General features: G+C 39.8%; 1 protein-coding gene and 1 pseudogene across 2 annotated transcripts in view; both read left to right on the top strand.

Annotated features, from left to right (window-relative positions):
• The window catches only part of FRAS1 (Fraser extracellular matrix complex subunit 1), a 490,598-nt gene that overhangs the window by 314,861 nt on the left and 154,744 nt on the right, over positions 1–20,993 (top strand). For both annotated transcript variants that reach the window (XM_008957670.5, XM_003832280.6), the window contains exons 23-29: positions 1,540–1,686; positions 4,410–4,550; positions 5,797–5,937; positions 7,429–7,569; positions 11,406–11,676; positions 15,741–15,825; positions 19,038–19,364. In XM_008957670.5, the coding sequence (XP_008955918.2) occupies positions 1,540–1,686; positions 4,410–4,550; positions 5,797–5,937; positions 7,429–7,569; positions 11,406–11,676; positions 15,741–15,825; positions 19,038–19,364 (1,253 nt within the window). The remainder of the gene's footprint in view (positions 1–1,539; positions 1,687–4,409; positions 4,551–5,796; positions 5,938–7,428; positions 7,570–11,405; positions 11,677–15,740; positions 15,826–19,037; positions 19,365–20,993) is intronic.
• LOC112439570 (MICOS complex subunit MIC10-like) lies at positions 10,877–11,119 on the top strand (annotated as a pseudogene).

Below are 20,993 nucleotides of genomic sequence, written 5' to 3'. Positions count from 1 at the left end.
CAACGTCTTTCTTTGTAGGTGAAACAATAGCATTCTTTTTTTTTTTCAGGGAGGTAATTTTCCTGCACTGTGCCATATACTTTGATATCATATAGATCTAAAACTGACTGAGTTTCTCTCTGTACTTTTCCTCTGACACGTACTTAGAGAAGATTTCAGAATGAGACAGAAATGCTGGTGCTTGTATATATCTTATGCAATATCTGGCTTTATTTCATTTATGTAGCAAGTGTTCATTGAACACCTACAATATGACAGATAACCAGCTAGGTGCTGACTAACATTACAAGGAACAAAACAGACCTGTTATTTGCTTTCATGAAGTTTGCAGCCTAAAAGATACAAATGTTAATCAAATAATCACTCAAATGGAAATTGCTATACATGGCATGAAAAACATGTAGAGCATGCTATAATGCAAGGCCTGTTTTAGAATAGAAAGTTAACAAAGGTCCCAGAAGAAGAGACTGAAGAATGAATTAAGAGTTAAAGACTTGGAGATTATATTAAGAGGATTCAAATATGCATGTTATAATAGGATTTCCAGGTGGAGAGAATGGAGGGAATGGTAGGGGAGCAATATTTGCAGAAATGATGGCTGGAAATTTTCCAGGATTGAAAAATGACATTGAGTTTGAAGGTGAAAGTGTACTCTGAAACCTGAGCTGTATGAATTTTAAAAGCCACTCTGGTGGATGCATGGAAAATGGATTGCAAGGGGGTCAGAGCGGAGATGGGGAAACCAATTAGGAGGCTGTGATAGTAGTTCAGCAGGGGATGATGATGGCTTAGAAATATTGGCATTTGTGGATATGGAAAAAAGCAAAAAGTTCTGAGAGTTATATTGGAGAGTTTGAATAAATAGGATCCAGTGAGTAATTGGATTAGGAGTCAGGGAAAGAGAGGTGTCAAGATAGACTTGGAGGTTTCTGGCATGAATAACTGTGTAGATGGAGAAATGCCAGTTGTTAAATAAGGGAAGATGGAAGCATGACCAGATTGGGGGATCATCCCTGAATGTCAGAGTTATGTGGCTGGGTTCTAAGAGTTGTAACTAGGCAAATCAATAAACCAGTTCACCTTCAAGTCCTTTGTATCTTAAAGTATGGGATTTCCCAAGCTCCCCAATAAAGTTGGTGCCTAATTTTAATGTTGGCATCACACAAAAACCTGAATCTACATTATGAACTTAAGGGGGCTTGATTCCTGAAGAAGTAAGGGTTTAAGTTCTGAACTGTAATTCCAGGGATCTTAGAGCAAGCATAAATTCTGTTGCTGAATCACAGAGCAATTTGGATATGGGATTTCCATTATTGGGTTTGCACTTTATATTCTTTGTAAAATAAGATTACCCTTTTCTATTTCGGAAACTAATATTTTCTGTTTTTGTTGATCACAGGGGAGGGCTATGAGCCATAATGAAATGTAGAGCAGGTTGGAACAAGGCTTTGTTCCTATGCAACATCTGTCTAGGTTTGATCAGTGCTTCAGTATTTGCAATTGTAATCATCTGGTCATTTTCTTTTCCTGTCTGCTCAGCATGCAACACACACTGTGGAAGCTGTGATTCACAGGCCAGCTGTACCTCCTGCCGAGATCCAAACAAGGTTCTGCTCTTTGGGGAATGTCAATACGAGAGCTGCGCCCCACAGTACTATCTTGACTTCTCCACCAACACGTGCAAAGGTAAAGCTCTTCCTGAATTGTGTAAAGATTCTTTTACACAGTGATACCACTTTACTACTGATGTCTAGTTTTCCATATTGGGAAAACACCAGTCATCATGTATTTTGACTGTCTCTGATGATAGCAACAATTGTGTATGTATGTATATATTCATTAATTCACTCCTTTATTTACTTATTAAGCATATATTTTTGAGCACCTATTTGTGTCAGATGTTGTGCCATGTCTTGATAACAAGACCAGAGGTGGCAAATTGTAAATCCTCAGGTTATATTTGGCCCATAGACATGTTTTCTTTGTCTACTTAATGTTTCAATGTTTTAAAATCTTTAATTATTTGCCTTTTAAAAATCAGAAGATTTCACATACAAAAATTGAGATTTTCAAGTGTTGTTGTTTTTTTCTTAACCAGAAGCTCTGGTAATGTTGGATATGTATCCTGACAGTGAAGCTCTAGTAATTTTGGATATGTATCCTGACAGTGCAACCGTAGGTTGAAACGGTGTAGCTGTCGTCCCTGCTGGATGGAGCAGGATCTCTTCAGTTCAGCAGTCCCCACCATTCCCTTTCTATCACACAAGGCCTATTCTGAAGATACATTACTTTCCTGGGCTGTAGGTGTTTGCATTTACAACTTGAGATTGCTACCTCCAAGCTTGATAAGGTCAGGAGTCGTGTCTGATGTGTTCATCTCTGCTTAACATACTTAAATGAGTGAAGACGTAGTCCCTGTCTTCAAGGAAATTTATAAGGAGATAATGTCAAATGCCAAGTGCCTTTTTCTTTGCTCTCCAGTAGTTGGAATTCTCGGGGCTTACACACTTTGAATGGTAGTGCTCAGCAAGAGGAAAGCAAAGGTAAAGAACAGGTTTTACTTGCTCCTGTCCAGTTCCTCATTCCTGCCTCCTTCCACATTTCTCTCTATCCCTCTGATTCTGGCAGAGAAGCTAGAGCTTGGATATGGTGGTCAAACATCTGTCAAGTAAACTTAGGGTGCTTTAAGGCTCTGCAAAATTACACACTTTCCATTCCAAGAAATTCTACTTCGTTGTCAACTTAGGTGGTCTGCTGTGCTCAAGACCACAGAATTTTTTTTCTGTTTTTTTTTTTTTTTTTTTTTTTTGCCTTCTAACCAGTAGCTGTCAGTTTGTGGTGAAAAACAAGATTATCACAAATCCACTCCATTATAAATGATTTCATAACTGTGCTGGCAGTTTTCAAGGCTCTGTTTTAGTCATTTTCCCTCAGGACTGATTCAGCCAAATAAAGGAATAGGATTAACTTTGTAAATCTTGGAAGCACGTGTACTGTCTTGCACATTTACCTGATTTCTTTGGGACTTAGAAATATTCTACCAAGGAAGAGAAAAGGTAACTAATGAGAGGTTTCTCCAGTTTCTTAGCAGGAATGGAAGGTGAGATCGAGGGTGGCCCTGAATGGAGATAGGTTCTCTAAGAGAAACAGTTCAGCAGCAAACATTTATTGAGTTGTTACTATATGCCAGGCACTGTGCTAAATTATTTAAATTCATTATTTCATTTTATTCTTCACAATAACTTTATGAAATGGGTACTATTCTCACCCATGTTTTACAGGTGAGAAACCAGGATAATATAGATAAAAACATGATTGTAGGATAATATAGAGAAAAAGTAGCAAAGCCATGACTTGAAAACAGACTTACCTTTCTTCAAAACCCATGCACTTAACTGTGCTATCCCATCCCATCTTCCATGCAGGTAGCACTTCCCTTACCAGCTACAACACTGGCTTTCAAACATGAGTTTTCTGACTGCGTCAGAATTGCCTGGGCCATTAAAAACAACAGCAACAGCAACAACTATAATATTCACAATAACAAGTACAGCAGCAACATGTTTTCCTGTGCCCCAACCCAACCCCTGAGACTCTGATTTGATAAATCTGATGCTGAGCCTAATCCATATTTTTTAACAACCCCCCTGGATTATTTGCATGCACATTCAAGGTTAGACCCCTCTAGAACATAAGCTCCTTGATGACAAGTTCTACACCTACCACCTTTATATTGCCCTCTCCTGCTGTTCAGTGACTATCCCATAGGTGCTTATGGAGCAAATTAACATGTAATTGAGTCCATTCTAATGCCTAAATGAGACCTTCTATTGTTTTAGCAACCTCTTTCTTTCTGGACAGCACCTTTATGCCCCATATAATTCTGACATCATTGGTTCTTTCTGTCACTTTGGTCAATGCCTGGTTTTGAGAGATAGAAACCCATGCAGCTGGTGTTATTGGTGGCAGCAGATGCATTCTTAGTTGAGTGTCTGACATCTCTTTACCTATTGAGCATTGAGTATTTGGAAGAAGTCAGGGTTAGGTTTGTGGGGCAAGTTGGCCACTCCCTGCGGCAGGTTTTGCATGAAGACTTGATATGGCACAGGGATAAAGAACTAAGACCAGAGTGATCTGGTTTCTCAGCAGCCCTGCCAACAAGCAGGCTCAGCACAAGCATAGAGTGCTCCTTGTACATGTCCATGTCTAACATAATTAGGGAACATTTAAACCTCAGAGAAGCATTCAGGCTACTACAAGTGGAAATCTCATTTGAGCCTACTTATCTGACATCTCTTACGTTGTCCTTATTTTACTCCTTGCAGCTGCAGACAGAGTCCTCATAAATGAACTGCTGGGTCTGAGGGTGGACAGAAAGGAAGATAATCTAATGCAGACTTTCTTTTTAGAGTGTGATTGGAGCTGCAGTGCATGCAGTGGGCCCCTGAAAACAGACTGCCTGCAGTGCATGGATGGCTATGTCCTCCAGGAGGGGGCCTGCGTGGAGCAGTGCTTGTCATCATTTTACCAGGACTCGGGCCTCTGCAAGAGTAAGTGTGTAGAGGCCCTGCTCTGTGCTCAGCCATACCTTGGCCACCTCTGATTTGTACTGTTCTCAGAAGGAAACTGTGGCAAGTTTCCCCTTCTGGCTTTTTACCCCATTTCTGGTTTCTTTCCTAAGAGCTATGTTTGTTATCATGAAAATTTCCCCTTTTCATCTTCCATGCCTTAATAAGACATTTGCTAAAATTTGAGGGCAATATGGGAATCTTGGGCATATAGGACCACACAAACAGGTATGTGTTAGCTGTTACTTTCAGATTTTCTTAAAAATTGAACAGTCAGGTCCTCCAGGTGGGAAGGTGTTTGTACCCTGGGCATTTGGGCACATAGGAAGACCCGATTATTTCACTATCTGCCCCCTTCAACCCTCTGTATACCATATAGCTCACAATCATCTGTCTCTGGCCTAGTATCCCTTTTAGCCTCAACTGAACACTACAAAATTCTCAGACCCTGAAATTCCCATCAAAAGTGCACAGAGAACATTCCTAGGAGTATTCCTGGGGGACTGAAAACTGCCTTGATGAACCACGAAAGGTTGACATTTCAGCAAAACAGTACTGAGAGCCAAGGACTAATAATAATAATAATAATAATAATAATAGTTGCTTAGGCCAGGAATGGTGGCTCACGTCTGTAATCCCAACACTTTGGGAGGCGGAGGCAGACAGATCACCTGAGGTCGGGAGTTCAAGACCAGCCTGACTAACATGGAGAAACCCCATCTCTACTAAAAATACAAAATTAGCCGAGCATGGTGGCACATGTCTGTAATCCCAGCTACTCAGGAAGGCTAAGCCAGGAGAATCGCTTGAACCCGGGAGGCAGAGGTTGCGGTGAGCTGAGATTGTGCCACTGCACTCCAGCCTGGGCAACAAGCAAAACTCCGTCTTAAATAATAATAATAATAATAATAATAGTAATAGCTGCTGATATCTGTCATTCACTTTATAGTTTATCTAGCATTTTCCATGGGTGGGTAGGACAGTATATCAACCCCCATTTTATAGAGAAGAACACAGGCTCAGTGAGGTAGAGTGACTAATCCTAAGTGTCCCAGCTGGTAAGTATCATAGTGACAACCAGAACCCAGACTCCTTGACTCTTCATATGGTCCTTTGCCCGGTACACTAGGCTGTACTGCTGCTGAACATCTCATGCTGCCTTTCCACAAAGGCCTGGAGCCCCTGGAAAGCCACACAGATTCCTGATGACTTGACTTTTGTCTTTCAGACTGTGACAGCTACTGTCTCCAGTGCCAAGGTCCCCATGAGTGTACCCGCTGCAAAGGGCCATTTCTCCTCTTGGAAGCCCAGTGTGTCCAGGAATGTGGGAAGGGGTACTTTGCAGATCATGCAAAGCACAAATGCACAGGTAACTTGGAGACTGTGCTGATTATTCTGGAAAGAAGTGAGGGCAGCAAGTAAGTCACATGTGCTGACTCTCAGGTATCCAAGAATACTTAAATTAGAAAGCAGAATGAAAGCCCAGAGGGCTTAGCCTAAGTAATTGATGGCTTCCCATGCATATCTGCCATATGTTGGTTAATTAGGATATAGGAGTGTAAGCCAATATTCTCTTACACAAATCAATATTGTCCCCAAAGGTCTTTATGGAAACAAAGCCAATATTTTATGGAATGTAACGCTTCTATTGATCTACAGTGAGGGATCCATTAAGAGTGGATCAGCCCTGTTGATATAGACATAGAATTTTTAGTGTTTAGACTAAATTGCCCATGATTCTGACATTGGCATAATATCCTTAAAGAATGGGATTTTTGGGGACAATTTAGTGAAACACACTGGAGCTTTTATGAAACTCAAGTTGAACCCCAAGTCTTAATCTCCTTGTCCACTGGATTAGCTAAGAGAGTTTTATCAGTTTGTTCTCATCATATCTATCAAAACTTGGTTCGTATGCCCCACTGTAATACTTGACATTTAATAATGCTATTAACCTGGCATAGCATTTACATATCACTAAATTTACCCCATTTGCATTATCTAATTTAATATTCACAATGGCTTGATAAAATATCACAGACACTATGAATCCTGTCTTACAAGTGAAAGAAAAATAAGAGACTTAAAAGTGTTAATCACAGCCACTTAAGATCAGATGTTAAGCCCAGGTTTTCTGATTCTAATCCAGGGCCGTTTAAACTATACCGTGTAGCCTCTCTATAACAAAATCTCAACTAAGAAAGCAGGAAAATTAGGCAGTAAAAATGCTTCATAGAAAATTGTTAACTTGACCTGAATAAGTAATCCTATGTCCTATTAATAGCTGCTCCCCTCCAGTATTTAAAATACTATTAAATACTACTACTAAAAACAATAATAGTAAGAGATACAATGGTGGTAGTAGAAAAATTGAGCCCTTCCTGTGTACCAGGCACTGTTTTCGTCATTGCACATTATAACACATGTAATCCTCCCAACAATTATTTGCATTAGGTGCTATTAATGTCCCCATTTTTAAGACAAGAAAATTATGACACCGATTGTTAAACAGAACTTGCCCAAGGTCAACAGCTGGGAAGGTTAGAAGAGGAAGGGTACCTAGAAAGAGTCTGTGCTCTTAATCACTACAAAGGTCTTTTCTTACAAGTCAATATGGTTAACTTTTTAAACAATTCATTTATGTGTAACATTTTTAGATCGCATTGTGGAACGCGAGGAGTGTTCCTCTCTGTAGATCAGCTCCCTATATATTCTGTAGGGAAACTGTCAGTATTCTCTTTTGTTACAGTTGGGGCTCATTTGTTGCATGTGCTCTGACTCTTCTGGTTGCAAGCCCTTTATTTCTTTGTCGCTGGTGTTGCCTTGATTGAGCCTCATTTAGTGTTTCCTTTTTTAATAGCCTGCCCTCGGGGGTGCTTGCAGTGCAGCCACAGGGACCGTTGTCACCTCTGTGACCATGGGTTCTTTCTGAAGAGTGGCCTCTGTGTTTACAACTGTGTTCCTGGCTTTTCTGTCCACACCTCTAATGAAACATGTTCTGGTAAGTGCTTCTCCTCAGATGGTCTGGTGAATTTACCAATAATTTCTCTATGTGAAGGCTGAGTTTGCAGACATAATTGACTTATGTGATATAAAATGCAGCATTCCCAATTTGGGAAAACCCATGGTGCTACTAAGGAGTAAGGGACTCTTTATAGAATATGGAAAATTGGGAAATCGCAACTTCTGTAATCATTGGAAAGGAAAAGAAGCAATCTGTGCCTTAAAAGTCACAGCTATCAGATAAGAAATTGGCATAAAACTTAGCTAAGTTCCTGAACTATAGCCATGTTATAGAAAATTACATATATACAGTCACACTTTGCTTAATGATGGGGATACATTCTGAGAAATGCATCATTAAGCAGTTTCATCATTGTTTGAACTCCATGGAGTGTACTTACACAAACCTAGATGGTATAGCCTACTACACACCAAGGCTATAAAAATATAGGCTACAAACCTGTACAGCATGTGAGTGTACTGAATACTGTAGGCAATCGTAACACAATAGTAAGTATTTGTGTTTCTAAACATATCTAAAATAGAAAAGGTACAGCATAATTTTATGGGACCACCATCATATAAGTGGTCTGTTGTTGACTGAAATGTTATATAGCACATGACTGTATTTACATATAATTTATTTATATTTATATAAATTTGTAGAGCTAATTATGTCAAAGTGCAGTGGTACACCCTTTTTCACACAGTAGAGATAAATTATAAATAAATAACAAATAGTATGAGGAGTCTGCTTCATGAGGTTCACATGTTTCTAGTGGATGGATTTCAGGCTACCCCGTTTGCCCTTAAAAATATGTAACATCGGCCGGGCATGGTGGCTTACGCCTGTAATCCCAGCACATTGGGAGGCCGAGGCAGGCAGATCATCTGAGGTCAGGAGTTCAAGACCAGCCTGGTCAACATGGCAAAACCCCGTCTCTACTAAAAATACAAAAATTAGCCAGGCACAGTAATGAACGCCTGTAATCCCAGCTACTCAGGAGGCTAAGTCAGGAGAATCGCTTGAACCCGGGAGGTGGAGGTTGTGGTGAGCCGAGATCATGCCACTGCACTCCAGCCTGGGTGACAGAGTGAGACTCCGTCTCAAAAATAATAATAATAATAGGTAACATGTTAAGAAATGAAGCCATTCTCTTCCAACACATTAGTGGACACGTTACCTTAAATAACAAAGAGAAGTGAATTTAAATTCAGTCTTAATTTTGAATCCCAAAACCTTTATGGTGAGTAAAGCTTGGGAGGGACATTACTCTGAGTGTTTGTTGGCTTTTGAGAGTCGTTCGTCAAAAACATGAGGCATTTTTTAACACTCATATTCAATCATATTTTCTGTCTCTATATTTCTGGCCTTTAAAGATATTAAGACTTCCCCATGGGAAAAAATATTTTTGGCTTATTTTTGGGGAATCTTTCTGAAAACCCTAAGTACTTGAGAGCCAGCTTACTTCTCTCTGGGATATAAGTCCACTTGTGAAAATGAGTGCCACTCTCATTAGAGCGATCTTACAGTCGAAGTAGTCCCACTGAAACTTGGCATTTCCAAACTGTCCTGTCTGACCTAGTTGTAAAAAGGAGCACTACCAATTAAAGTCCAGGCAAAAACAACTTGCAGGAGACGGGATAAATTCTACAGCATGTTAAGAAATCCCTTTTTGTCCATCAGATGTTTCATGTGGACAAAGATTATAAAATTGTAAGACAAGGTATGTGTATTTCACATGAATTCTAAGTATGAGCCCCTGATAATCCTACTGCAGTGTAAATTAACTGGTGCTATTCTAGGAAATGGTAGCAAACACCAGCCTCTTTACTTGCCCTTGGCAGGTCTGATGTGGCAGGTGCATCAGGATAGGACTGTGGTTCTCAAAGCCAGCAGCCCGCTAGGATTACCTGCTGAGTTTGTAAAATTCCCGAGGTCCTACCCAAGAACATCCAAGACAGAAGCTCTGGCAGTGGAGCCCAACTGTCAGTATTGTTTTAAAAGATCCCTATATGATTCTTATTATTATTGAGATGTAATTTACATACCATAAAATTCATGCTTTAAAGTATACAATTCAGTGGTTTTTAGTGTATTCACAAAGTTGTGCAACTATCACCACTACCTATTTCCAAAACATTTTCATCACTCTAAAAGGAAATCCCATAATATTAGCAGTTTCTCTCCACTCCTGTCTCAACCCAGTCCCTGGAAACCACTAATCTACTTCTGTCTCTAGGTATTTGCCTATTCTAGACATCTCACATAAATGGAACTTACAATATATGGCTTTTTATGTATGGCTGCTTTTACTTAGCATAATATTTTCATCCATATGATATCATGAATCAGCACATCATTCCTTTTTCTTCCTGTAGATGAGTAATATTACATTTTGTGACATACCACATTTTATTTATCCATTAAACAATGAATGGACTTTTGAGTTGATTTCACTTTTTGACTATTATGAGTAATGCTGTTATGAACATTTGTGTACAAGTTTTGTGTGGACAAATGTTTTCAATTCTCTTGGGTTTATATACCCAGGAGTGGAATTGCTGTGTCCTTTGGTAACTGTATTTAATTGAGGAACTGTCCAACTGTTTTCCCAAGTGACTACACCATTTTACACTCCCATCAATAATCTATGAGGTTTTGATTTCTCCATGCCCTAACAATTTTTATTGTCTTTCCTAGTGGAAGTGAAGTGATATCTTATTGTGTTTATGATTTTGCACCTGCTCATGTGCTTATTGGCCTTTTGTGTATCTTCTTTGAAGAAATGCCTATTCAAATTCTTCACCCATTTTAAAAATTCGGTTTTTCATTTTCTATTGTTGAGTTATAGGAGTTCTTTATATATTCTTGACACAAGTCCCTTTGTAGATATATGATTTGCATGTTTACTCCCATTCTGTGGGTTGTCTTTTCACTTTCTCATGGGTGTCCTTTGAATATAAAAGTTTTACATTTTGATGATGTCCATTTATTTTTTCTTTTGTCACATGTGCTTTTTGTGTCTTATCTAAGAAAGCATTGTCTACTTCAAAATCGTAAAAATGTACTCCTATATTTTCTTCTAAGAGTTTTATAGTTTAACGATTACATTGAAGTCCTATGTTCTTGCCGTGCATCCAGTGTGGTAACCACTGGGAGGCTTATTGTATACCATAGCCCAGAATCTCATCTGTGCAGCTCTGAATTTACAACATTACAAGCTTATTTAAAATTTTTAAGAAAAGGTTGGCACATGGAGGGCAGCTGAAAGGAAAGCTGGAGCTGCCTGTAAGAGGGGAACATGTCTGAGTCAGAGCCAGAGCTCAGCAGGAAGTGAGAGTGGTGTTTGGCAGATGCGGTGGTAAAGATAGGTACTGGTTTGGAATTAGGAATTGTTTTCTCACCTAAGCTTCTTTAAAAGAAGAAAGTAGCCATTAGCCTTTAGTTTGGCATGGAATTAGGAATGGCCTACTCCAGCCATCAGCATAGTTTCCAGGCTCCATGTCTTCTATATGGAACGTGTGTCAAAGAACAGGAGCAGTGACTTACACCTGAGGACCTCCCACTGGGAGGCAAAGAGACATCATGTGTATTCTTCAGGAATACTGAAGTTCCCTAGAGGGAACTGACGATTGTGGTCTTTTGTAACAATGTAATGCTATAAACTCCAGCACACTGTTTATGTAGTGAAATCAACTCTGTTTCTTATTTTGTGTTTATTCTCTGGAAATTGTAAGGAGGTGGTCTGAAAAAATAAACAAAATAAGGGGAAAGTGACCTAATTAGTGAAGGTACCATAAGCTTGACCTTTGGATTCATATGTTTTTCAGGCAAAATACACACCCCTAGTCTTCATGTGAATGGTTCCCTGATCCTCCCAATTGGTTCAATAAAGCCACTGGATTTTTCCCTCCTGAATGTCCAAGACCAGGAGGGTAGGGTCGAAGATCTCCTATTTCATGTTGTGAGCACTCCCACCAATGGTCAGCTAGTGCTCTCAAGAAATGGAAAAGAGGTTCAGCTGGACAAGGCTGGCCATTTTAGCTGGAAAGATGTGAACGAGAAGAAAGTGCGTTTTGTGCACAGCAAAGAAAAACTCAGGTGACTCTGTGTTCTGTTGTTTTCTTCCTGCCTCCTTTCCATCATTGCTTTTCCACTCCTCCACCCTGTCCCAGCCTCTCTTTCTCAATAGCTAACCCTTCTCATCTGGGGAAGATCAATACTCCACAAGCCCAAATACTCTCAGCTGCCTGTCATCATTTCCCTGTGATTGCTCAAAGAGCGTGCATCTGTTAGAGACATTTTCGTTTTCTCACATAATTGTGGGTAATTCTCTGATGCGACAGAAAAGTCCTGATACAATTACCCAGATTTTTGGCCCAGCAGAAACAAAACTGGTCATATAACTAGATGTTACAGCTGCTTCTTCAACATTGGGGCAATGTACTGGGAGTGGGTGACAGAGAGAGAGGATGGAGCACATGCTTTTCAAGGTGTTGTATGGTCTCTGGGATTTTAGAGTTGGAAGGAAACTTAGAATCACAGTGAACTTTTTATTATCCACATTATGGGATTAATTGTGGTTAATTTTTAAGCCTGATCCAGTTTTCCCCTGATGCTTAGCACACTTCTGGCTGCCTTCCCCACCCCAGCTGACATATGCTTCAGGAATGCAGTTGAATGTTAACACCAACCCAAGCAAATATAGCTATATAATTAGCAGGGTAAATCTACTCCACAGAAGTCAGAGGGTGCCCCCCAAAGATTAGCCTCTTGGATTATCCTTCATCCTGCTCTGCTTCATTAGTGCAGATAATTCAGCATAGACTCTATGTATAAACAAGGAGTTGAAACGCTGAAACAGTGACAAGGACACAGTGAGTATTTTTACTGTCAACACTAACCTTGAGGGTTGGTTGGTTTTGAGGTTTGTGCTGGGAGATAGGTGAGGAGAAAAGTAGATGGCACTGTCTCTATTGTAATTCAGAGGTGATGATGCCAGTGACCTTGGAAGATCATATTATAGGAATAAGAACAACTAGCATTTATGGAATGCTAACTTTGAGCCAGGCATCATGTTAGGCACTTTACATGAACTATGTATCTCATGTTGCTAGTCTACAGATAAGGAAACTGAGGCCTTGAGAGTATAGGTTATCTTGCCCTAGACCTCTCAACATGTGTGTGCAGAGCTGAGACTCCAAGCCAAGACTGATTCCACAACCCATGCCTTTAGCCTCAATGATTTCTGCCTCCCTAATATACTAGGAACAATAGGCATGCTTCCATCCTCAAAGGACAAAAGGTCACTTCATAGAGAAGTATTGCTACAGAGATGGAGCTTAAAACTCTGGTGTTTGATGCCATAGACTCTTCAAATTCCTACTCTATATTCTGCATTCATTTTTACTATAAGTATTATTATTATTTGAGACAGAATCTCACTCTGTCACTCAGGCTGGAATACAGTGGCACGATCTTGGCTCACTGCAACCTCTGCCTCCTGGGTTCAAGTGATTCTTGTGCCTCAGCCTCCTGAGTAGCTGGGACTACAGGCACGTGCCACCATATCCAGCTAATTTTTGTATTTTTAGAAGAGACAGAGTTTCACTGTATTTGCCAGGCTGGTCTCGAACTCCTGACTGCAAGTGATCTGCCTGTCTTGGCCTCCCAAAGTGCTGCAATTACATGTGTGAGCTGCAACACCTGGCCTATTCTTAAGTATTTCTATAACACAGACACAGAAACACAGAGCTATACAACTCTGTATAGTAGTCACTTTTCTTGCAGTCACTTATGAAAAGCGTAAAGCTTCGTAGACAACCAAGATCAACCCTCTTGTCTATTTAACATCTTTAACCTCTCATCACCTGTTTTTTCTGTGGAATCATAGCTTTGTACCCCTAAATGGGACAAAGAATGGCAGTTTAGGAAATCCTCACAGTACTCTTTTTGGGGTACCCATTTTAATACTGGATTTTCTTTATCCAACAAAAGAAAGAATGAGAGGTATAATAAAAATTCAACAAAAGAAAGAATGAGAAGAATAATAGAACGAGGTTGGTAGAAACCCATGGAAAATAAAATTATTGAAGTCTCTGAATAATACAAAACAAAAGGGCAACCTGCCACATCAGTTTGTGTTTTGTTTTGTTTTTAACCATGAAGACACTGACCATGATTGTTTAGGATTGGATTCCTTTGGGATTAGAATGCTTCTGTGGAGTAAAAGACAACTTATAAGTGTAGTTGCCATCACTGGAACAAAATGGCATTGCTGATATACTGAACACTGTTATTGGAACCTCAGTGCCACCAAAAATCACTTACCCTTATTTGATAGGAAGTACCACCCTTTCTTTGTTCAGGGGTGGTACTCTCATCAGTTAATCAAATAAGGCATTATTTAATAAAATAAAATAATTTTTTAAAATGATAAATAACGTATTTTATTTATAATGCTGTATTTTATTAATTGATGGAAGTACCACCCCTGAACAAGGAAGGGGTGGTACTTTCAATCAAATAACAGTGATATACTGAACACTGTTATTGGAACCTCAGTGCCACCAAAAATCATTTTTAAAAAACTGTTTTTGTCTTCCCTTCTCTTCTGTCCTGGAAGACAATCCATCAGTTACATTCTCTTGAAGCCTGAGGTGGTGGTGGAGAGGGACAGGACTTAAATGGGACAGAAAATGAAGGGAAGATAGAAGAGAAGGGAAGACAAGAATCATTTTTTAAAAAGCAATCAGGTTTATTGAGGTATAATTTGCATTCAATAAAATCCTCCATTTTGAAGTGTATTGTTCTATAAATTTTAATAACTGTATACAGTTTCGCAATCTTGTGACCACAACCATAGTCAATATGTAAAATGGTTCCGTAACCCCAAAAGTCTCCTTTTTATAGTTGCTCCTTTACCCCTAGTCACTGGTGACCACTGATCCATTTTTACTGCTGAGTTTTGTGCTTTTTAAAATGTTAGGTGAATGGAATCAAACAATATGTAGCCTTTTGTTTCTGTCTTTTGCCATAATGCTTTTCAGATCCATCCACATTCTTTCATGTATAAATAGTGGTTCCAAGAATAACTTCTAAAGAACTTTTAAAACAATGGTCCCTCTAGTAGACTAGAATTCAAAAATCCCCATAATGCAGTAGTCCTATATCTTACCAGCCAGCAGCGAGTTCTGTGCTTGGTTTGGCATTGAAGGTGGGTAAGTCTTACCTTCCCTTCTAGCAGTCTCTGAAGCTGCTTGAACAACGGCTTATTTTATTACTAATTGGGACTTTTTGGTTGCAAGTAATGGAAGTAAACTTGAAGTAGATTAGCAAAAATGTAAGACTTGTTATAACATTGCAGGGGCGGCTCAGATCTCAAAGGCACCAAGGGCAGTTGTGCTCCAGGACAGTCTGGAAGCAAGGACTGGGAAGGGGAAGCAGGAATCAACTCTTCTCTCATCCCTGTGTCTCTTTGCTTATAGGCTTCATTCATTTCTCTATTACACGCAGGCTTGTTCTACATAGTAGACTCTGGTTGTCCTGTAGTCAGATGCTGAGACTGACTGCTGGCTCTCGGGCCAGTTGCAAATCGCCAGGGAAGAATCAGCCATCCTTCCCTAGTCTGTCCACAATGACTATGAGTAGGCTGGTGGGGAGTGAGGGGAGATGAACAGCCGTGTAATACAGACATTGCAAACGTTGTTACTAGGGGCCCACTCACATGAATTGGGCAGGAGTTAGGAAGAGCATTTGTTGGGAAGAGGGAATCGTGGAGAACTGGTAAGAGACTATAAAAGATTCCTTTCAATTCTTCAATTTAACCATTAGCCTACAATATATTACTAATCTGCCTTGGCCTGACAACTAATTTTTCAGCCTTTTCTTTATTCAGTTTAGAAAGATAGGAAACAAAACAAAATTTTACATAATTATTATTATTGTTATAAGGAGATTTAAGAACACACAGTATTTTTACCTGAATCTTACTATGTTCATCTTTATCTGGTAGTTTTTTCTTTATAGTATGAGTGTGACATTACTGCAGCAGTTTGATCCAAATTCCTACCTACACATAACCTGAAAATGTTTTTAAGCCTTTTCTGTGTAAAGTCTAATGTAATGATTGTATTTTCTTATTCCTTTCTTTGGGACTTCTTTAGGAAAGGTTACTTTTTCCTGAAAATTAGTGACCAGCAGTTCTTCTCTGAGCCACAGCTGATCAACATACAAGCATTTTCAACACAGGTAATAAAAATGGCCATGTAATTAATAATTTTACATGACTACTAGTTCTCAAGCACGAAATCTAGGTTTCCTGCAGATTTAATGAAAATGATTGCATTAAATTAATCTAGTCTTGGTTTCCTCTTGAAATGCCACTGGAGTAATTTTTAGGACTTCTGGGTAATAACAACAGCAGCAACCAAAATTACTAATACTTCTCTAGTACTTAGTGTTATAGTCTTAGTGTTTCACGTAAGTAACTCAGTTAATCCTATGCCAATATTATGAGGTATTATTGTCTCCAATTTACAGACAAGGAAACAAAGTCACAAGAAGGCGACATAACATGTCTATGGTAATATAGCTAATAAATAGGGAGTCAATGTTTGTGCCCAGTAAATCTGGCTACAGAGGCAGTGTTCTTAACCGTTATATTATGACGCATAACTTTACTATACTAAATCTGCTACCAGCCCTTCCAAATAGTTGGCAGGGTGCAGTGGCTCATGCCTATAATCTCAGCACTTTGGGGGGCTGAGGCAGGTGGATTTTTGGGCCCAGGAGTTTGAGGCCAGCCTGGGCAACATGGCGAAACCCCGTCTATACCGAAACAAACAAAAAAATACAAAAAATTATCTGGGCCCAGTGATGCATTCCTATAGTCCCAGCTACTTGGGGAGCTGAGGTGGGAGGATCACCTAAGCTCAGGGAGGTTGAGGCTGCAATGAATGACGATCATGCCACCGTGCCCCAGCCTGAGCAACACAGTGAGACCCTGTCTCAAAAAAAAAAAAAAAAAAAGACTGTCTTTATCTTTAGGTAAAGGAGTTTGTTTTATCTTTCTCTAGTATGTGGAATCTGCAGCAGTTAGAGAATATTATTAAGGATCTACTTAAATGAGGTTCTAGTGTGCCAGTGTGGCCATCAACAAAACACAGACATAAGGAAGTCATGGTAGGTGCTATAAAGCTCAGTGTGTTGGCCCTTCAAACTCACCTCTCATCATTCATCTCCGTCAAGTTGTACTTACGGATCCAGAATACATATAGTTGTAGCTGCTCTAGAAACTGGGCTTGAGGGATTGAAGAGCCAAAATGTGTGAAATAGGTATATTCATATGTTATGAAAAGCAAGAGAGTGGAATATTCTCCTGGGGAACCAAGACTAGCTAAATATCCAGATCTCAGTATCATGTTATTCATGATTCAAGGAAGGACACTAGATGATTGTTTTTCATCTGATGTTTTTATATCTTTGGTCCAAAAATGAAAGGATCATGGATAACAACATAGACTTGAACCAGTGGTGGCTGCAAAATGGTATTAATAGCCCAGTTCACCTCTTCTTGATGGTATTATCACATCAGGGATAAATTGGAGTTTAATGATTTGAAAATGATCCTAAGTTAATTTGATTTCATGGGTGAGCAAAATATATAAATTTTGTTTTAATTAAAACTAAAACAGGCTGGGCTCAGGGCTTATGCCTGTAATCCCAGCAATTTGGGAGGCCGAAATGCATGGTCACCCGAGGTCAGGAGTTCGAGACCAGCCTGGCAAACATGGTGAAACCACGTCTCTACTGAAAATACAAAAATTAGCCGGGCATGGTGGTGGACACCTGTAATCCCAGCTACTCGGGAGGCTGAGGCAGGAGACTCACTTGAACCCGGGAGGCAGAGTTTGCAGTGAGCTGAGATCATGCCACTGCACTCCAGCCTGGGCAACAGAGTGAGACTCTGTCTTAAAAAAAAAAAAAAAGCTGAAACAGGTGATCTCTGTAAATTTAGGACAGAGGGCTACATCCAGTCTTACAACTTACTGGTTTAGATGTTTCTCAGTCCTTATACTCAGAAACTTTGTTTCGTTCTTTTTGTTTGGGCTAATAAAGTTACTCCAGTGAAAGATCAAAGGTAGATATTGGCAAGTCTTCCTAATCTGACATGGTGAGTTCCCATGGTTCCCCAAGTGTTGCTTGTGTGTTTTTCCACAATCAAGTGAGTAAATAAGGAGAACATTTAATTTTATTTATTATATGAGAAACTTTTATCATTTTAAGTCTTTAAAATGGAATTTTAGAAAATCATTTTAACTTATTTTCATTCCTTTAAATTTCTGTGACATTGCAATATGGTCTTGAGCCTCTGAAATTTTCTCATGCAAGTTAATTTGGTCTTTTCCATTTGTGGATTTTGACATCATCTTTGACTTTTCCTCTTTCAGAGTAGGAGGGGTCACTCTTTCCCATGTATAGAATCACAGCTGTAGAATTCTCACTTGAGAATTCTAAAGACTAACTATCATCTAATTTCCCACTATGTAACTATTATAATGATGTATTAGACATTCCTTTAATAGAGATTGTAATTTCCAGGAGGCCAGGAGGGTGCTTGGGTAGTTTTAAAAGAAAGCCATTTGGATTAAAGAAAGCAGTGTGTTGAGAAAAGTCCTAGATGGTTCCACTTCAAATGATATTTTTTAAAAAACTGAAATAATATTTTCTTTGGCTTCTGGCCTCAGTTTTTTTGGGTGAGTTTTTTTTCTGTTGTGGTTCATTAGCTTTTATCTTTATGAAAGAACGTTTTATTTGCTTACTCAACTTGGTGGGAGGTAACCTGACAATCCTAAGAAAAAGATAGTAAATTTTACTATAATATATTAGCCTTGTCACATGAATTAGCCAGGTGGTTGCCTTACTCACCTAGACCATAATCTTGGCACACTTTATAACCTGAGTTGGGGTGGGGCTCTGTCAAGATTTGGATGAGAAAACCGAAGAAAATTACTGGGAGGGACTAGAAACAGCATGAGCTCAGGATGCAAAAGTAGATTCCTCAGAGTCAGTATACCACAACATGGCCTGGAGTGAAGTGTGTCCTCCCAAAGGCAAGTCCAAAAATTTCATACCTCTTATTAGTCTCTCTTGGGATATAATGTAAGTCAGGATAGCAGAGAAATTAGAGATTTAGAAGCTAGCAGCTCTCACCAGTTGTCTTTCAAGTCTTGAAGTAGCTTGATAAACCTCTAGAACCCAGAGGTGTGAAGTAACCTTAGTTGTTGTGTTCCTGTGACTGACCACACCTCTGACGAATGTGTTCACCGTAGAACAGTTTGGTGCTTTGCTAGAACACTTAGAGTTTCTCAAAAAGCATAGGAATAACAATCAGGTATCTAGTCCACTGGATTGTCCTTTCTTTACCTATTAACTGACTCTTCTTCCCTTCAACTCCACAGGCCCCCTATGTGCTGAGAAATGAGGTTCTCCACATTAGCAGAGGAGAGAGGGCAACCATCACCACCCAGCTGCTTGACATCCGAGATGATGACAACCCACAGGATGTGGTCATTGAAATAATCGATCCTCCACTTCATGGCCAATTGCTTCAAACACTTCAGTCCCCGGCAGCCCCTATCTATCAATTCCAGCTGGATGAACTCTCTAGAGGCCTTCTCCACTATGCTCATGATGGTTCAGACAGCACATCCGATGTTGCAGTCTTGCAGGCCAATGATGGACACTCCTTCCATAATATACTGTTCCAAGTGAAGACCGTGCCTCAGGTAGGTGTCATTCCTAGAGTTACAGTTTCTTTGCACCTAGATGTGAACTTCTACGGTTGATATTATTTTATGATACTCACAAAGTTAAGATATGGGTAGTCATTCACTTATTCAAATATAACCTATTATATAGAGGGCACTATATATCTAGTTAGGAGCACCCTTGATCTGAAAGACCTGTCCCCATGTTCTCTACAAATTGGGACACTTTTGAACCTTTTTTGTTGAGGTACTGCCGTAAGAACGTGTTATTATCTGCTAATCCTTTTGTCTCCTGCCTGAGCATAACCATAAGAATCAAGATATTCCTGTTTTTATCTGCCCCTCAAAAACAGCTCATGAGGCCAAATGCGGTGGCTCACGCCTCTAATCCCAGCACTTTGGGAGGCTGAGGTGGGTGGATCATGAGGTCAGGAGATCAAGACCATCCTGGCTAACACGGTGAAACCCCGTCTCTACTGAAAATACAAAAAATTCGCTGGGCGTGGTGGCGGGTGCCTGTAGTCCTAGCTACTCGGGAGGCTGAGGCAGGAGAATGGCGTGAACCCAGGAGGCAGAGCTTGCAGTGAGCCGAGATCGCGCCACTGCACTCCAGCCTGGGTGACAGAGAGAGACTCCGTCTCAAAAAAAAACAAAAAAACCAAAAAAAAAACAGCTCATCAAATGTGAAGTTCATAGTCAGATAATCTGAATGACTCAAAAACGTTGAGTTCAGCCATTCTGTTAGCTCAACTAAAGTAGGATGAGCAAACTCTTTTGGTAATCCTAGGGATCTTTGCCCTAGGGAGTAGGAGCCAATAAAGAGCATTGGGCCAGGTGCAGTGGCTCATGCCTGTAATCTCAGCACTTTGGGAGGTTGAGGTAAGGGGATCACTTGGGCTCAGGAGTTTGAGACCAGCGTGAGCAACGTGGAGAAATCTTGTCTCTACTGAAGTTTTTTTGTTTTGTTTCTTTTTAAAATTAGCTGGGTGCAATGGCATGCACCTATAGTCTCCACTACTCAGAAGGCTGAGGTGGGAGGATCACTTTAACCCAGAAGTTCCAGGTTGCAGTGAGCCATGATCACACTACTGTACTCCACGTGGATGACAGAGCAAGGCCCTATCTCTAAATAAATAAATAAATAGCATTTTTGCTCAGCCTGAGTCATTGACATGCCACCTTTTTATGTTTTCGCCATATCCACAAGCACCTGTACTATTATTTACTTAATATTTTTCTTTGTATCAACTTACTTTTTATGTAGCCTCATCTTAATAAATAATACTTATGAAATCATGGGCTTAATGTAGAATTATACTTTTTTTCTAAAATATGAAAAATAATACATAACCATTCTACAACGTTTTGTCCATATGCTACTGAAAATGTTCTTGGATACTGCAAATGAGTTGGCTCTCACACTTTAGGAAATACTAGGCTGAGCCATTGCTAGACCAAAGGGACACGAAAAACATTTTCAAAACTAGATGATGTTTCACTGGATGCCCTTTTCTCAGTTGCATCAAGAATGGCTCTTTCTCATGGTAGTAGATTGGGAAACATAAATCTTAAACAACCTTTTGTTTCAAATATCACTGCCTACTGAGGTGTCATTAATGACTAGCTAGAGAGACTGGTTTGTTGAGG

This window comes from Pan paniscus, chromosome 3 (assembly GCF_029289425.2).
Source record: "Pan paniscus chromosome 3, NHGRI_mPanPan1-v2.0_pri, whole genome shotgun sequence".
NCBI classification, from domain to species: domain Eukaryota; kingdom Metazoa; phylum Chordata; class Mammalia; order Primates; family Hominidae; genus Pan; species Pan paniscus.
Note: the sequence above shows the minus strand (reverse complement) of the source record. Positions and strands in the feature narration are given on the sequence as shown.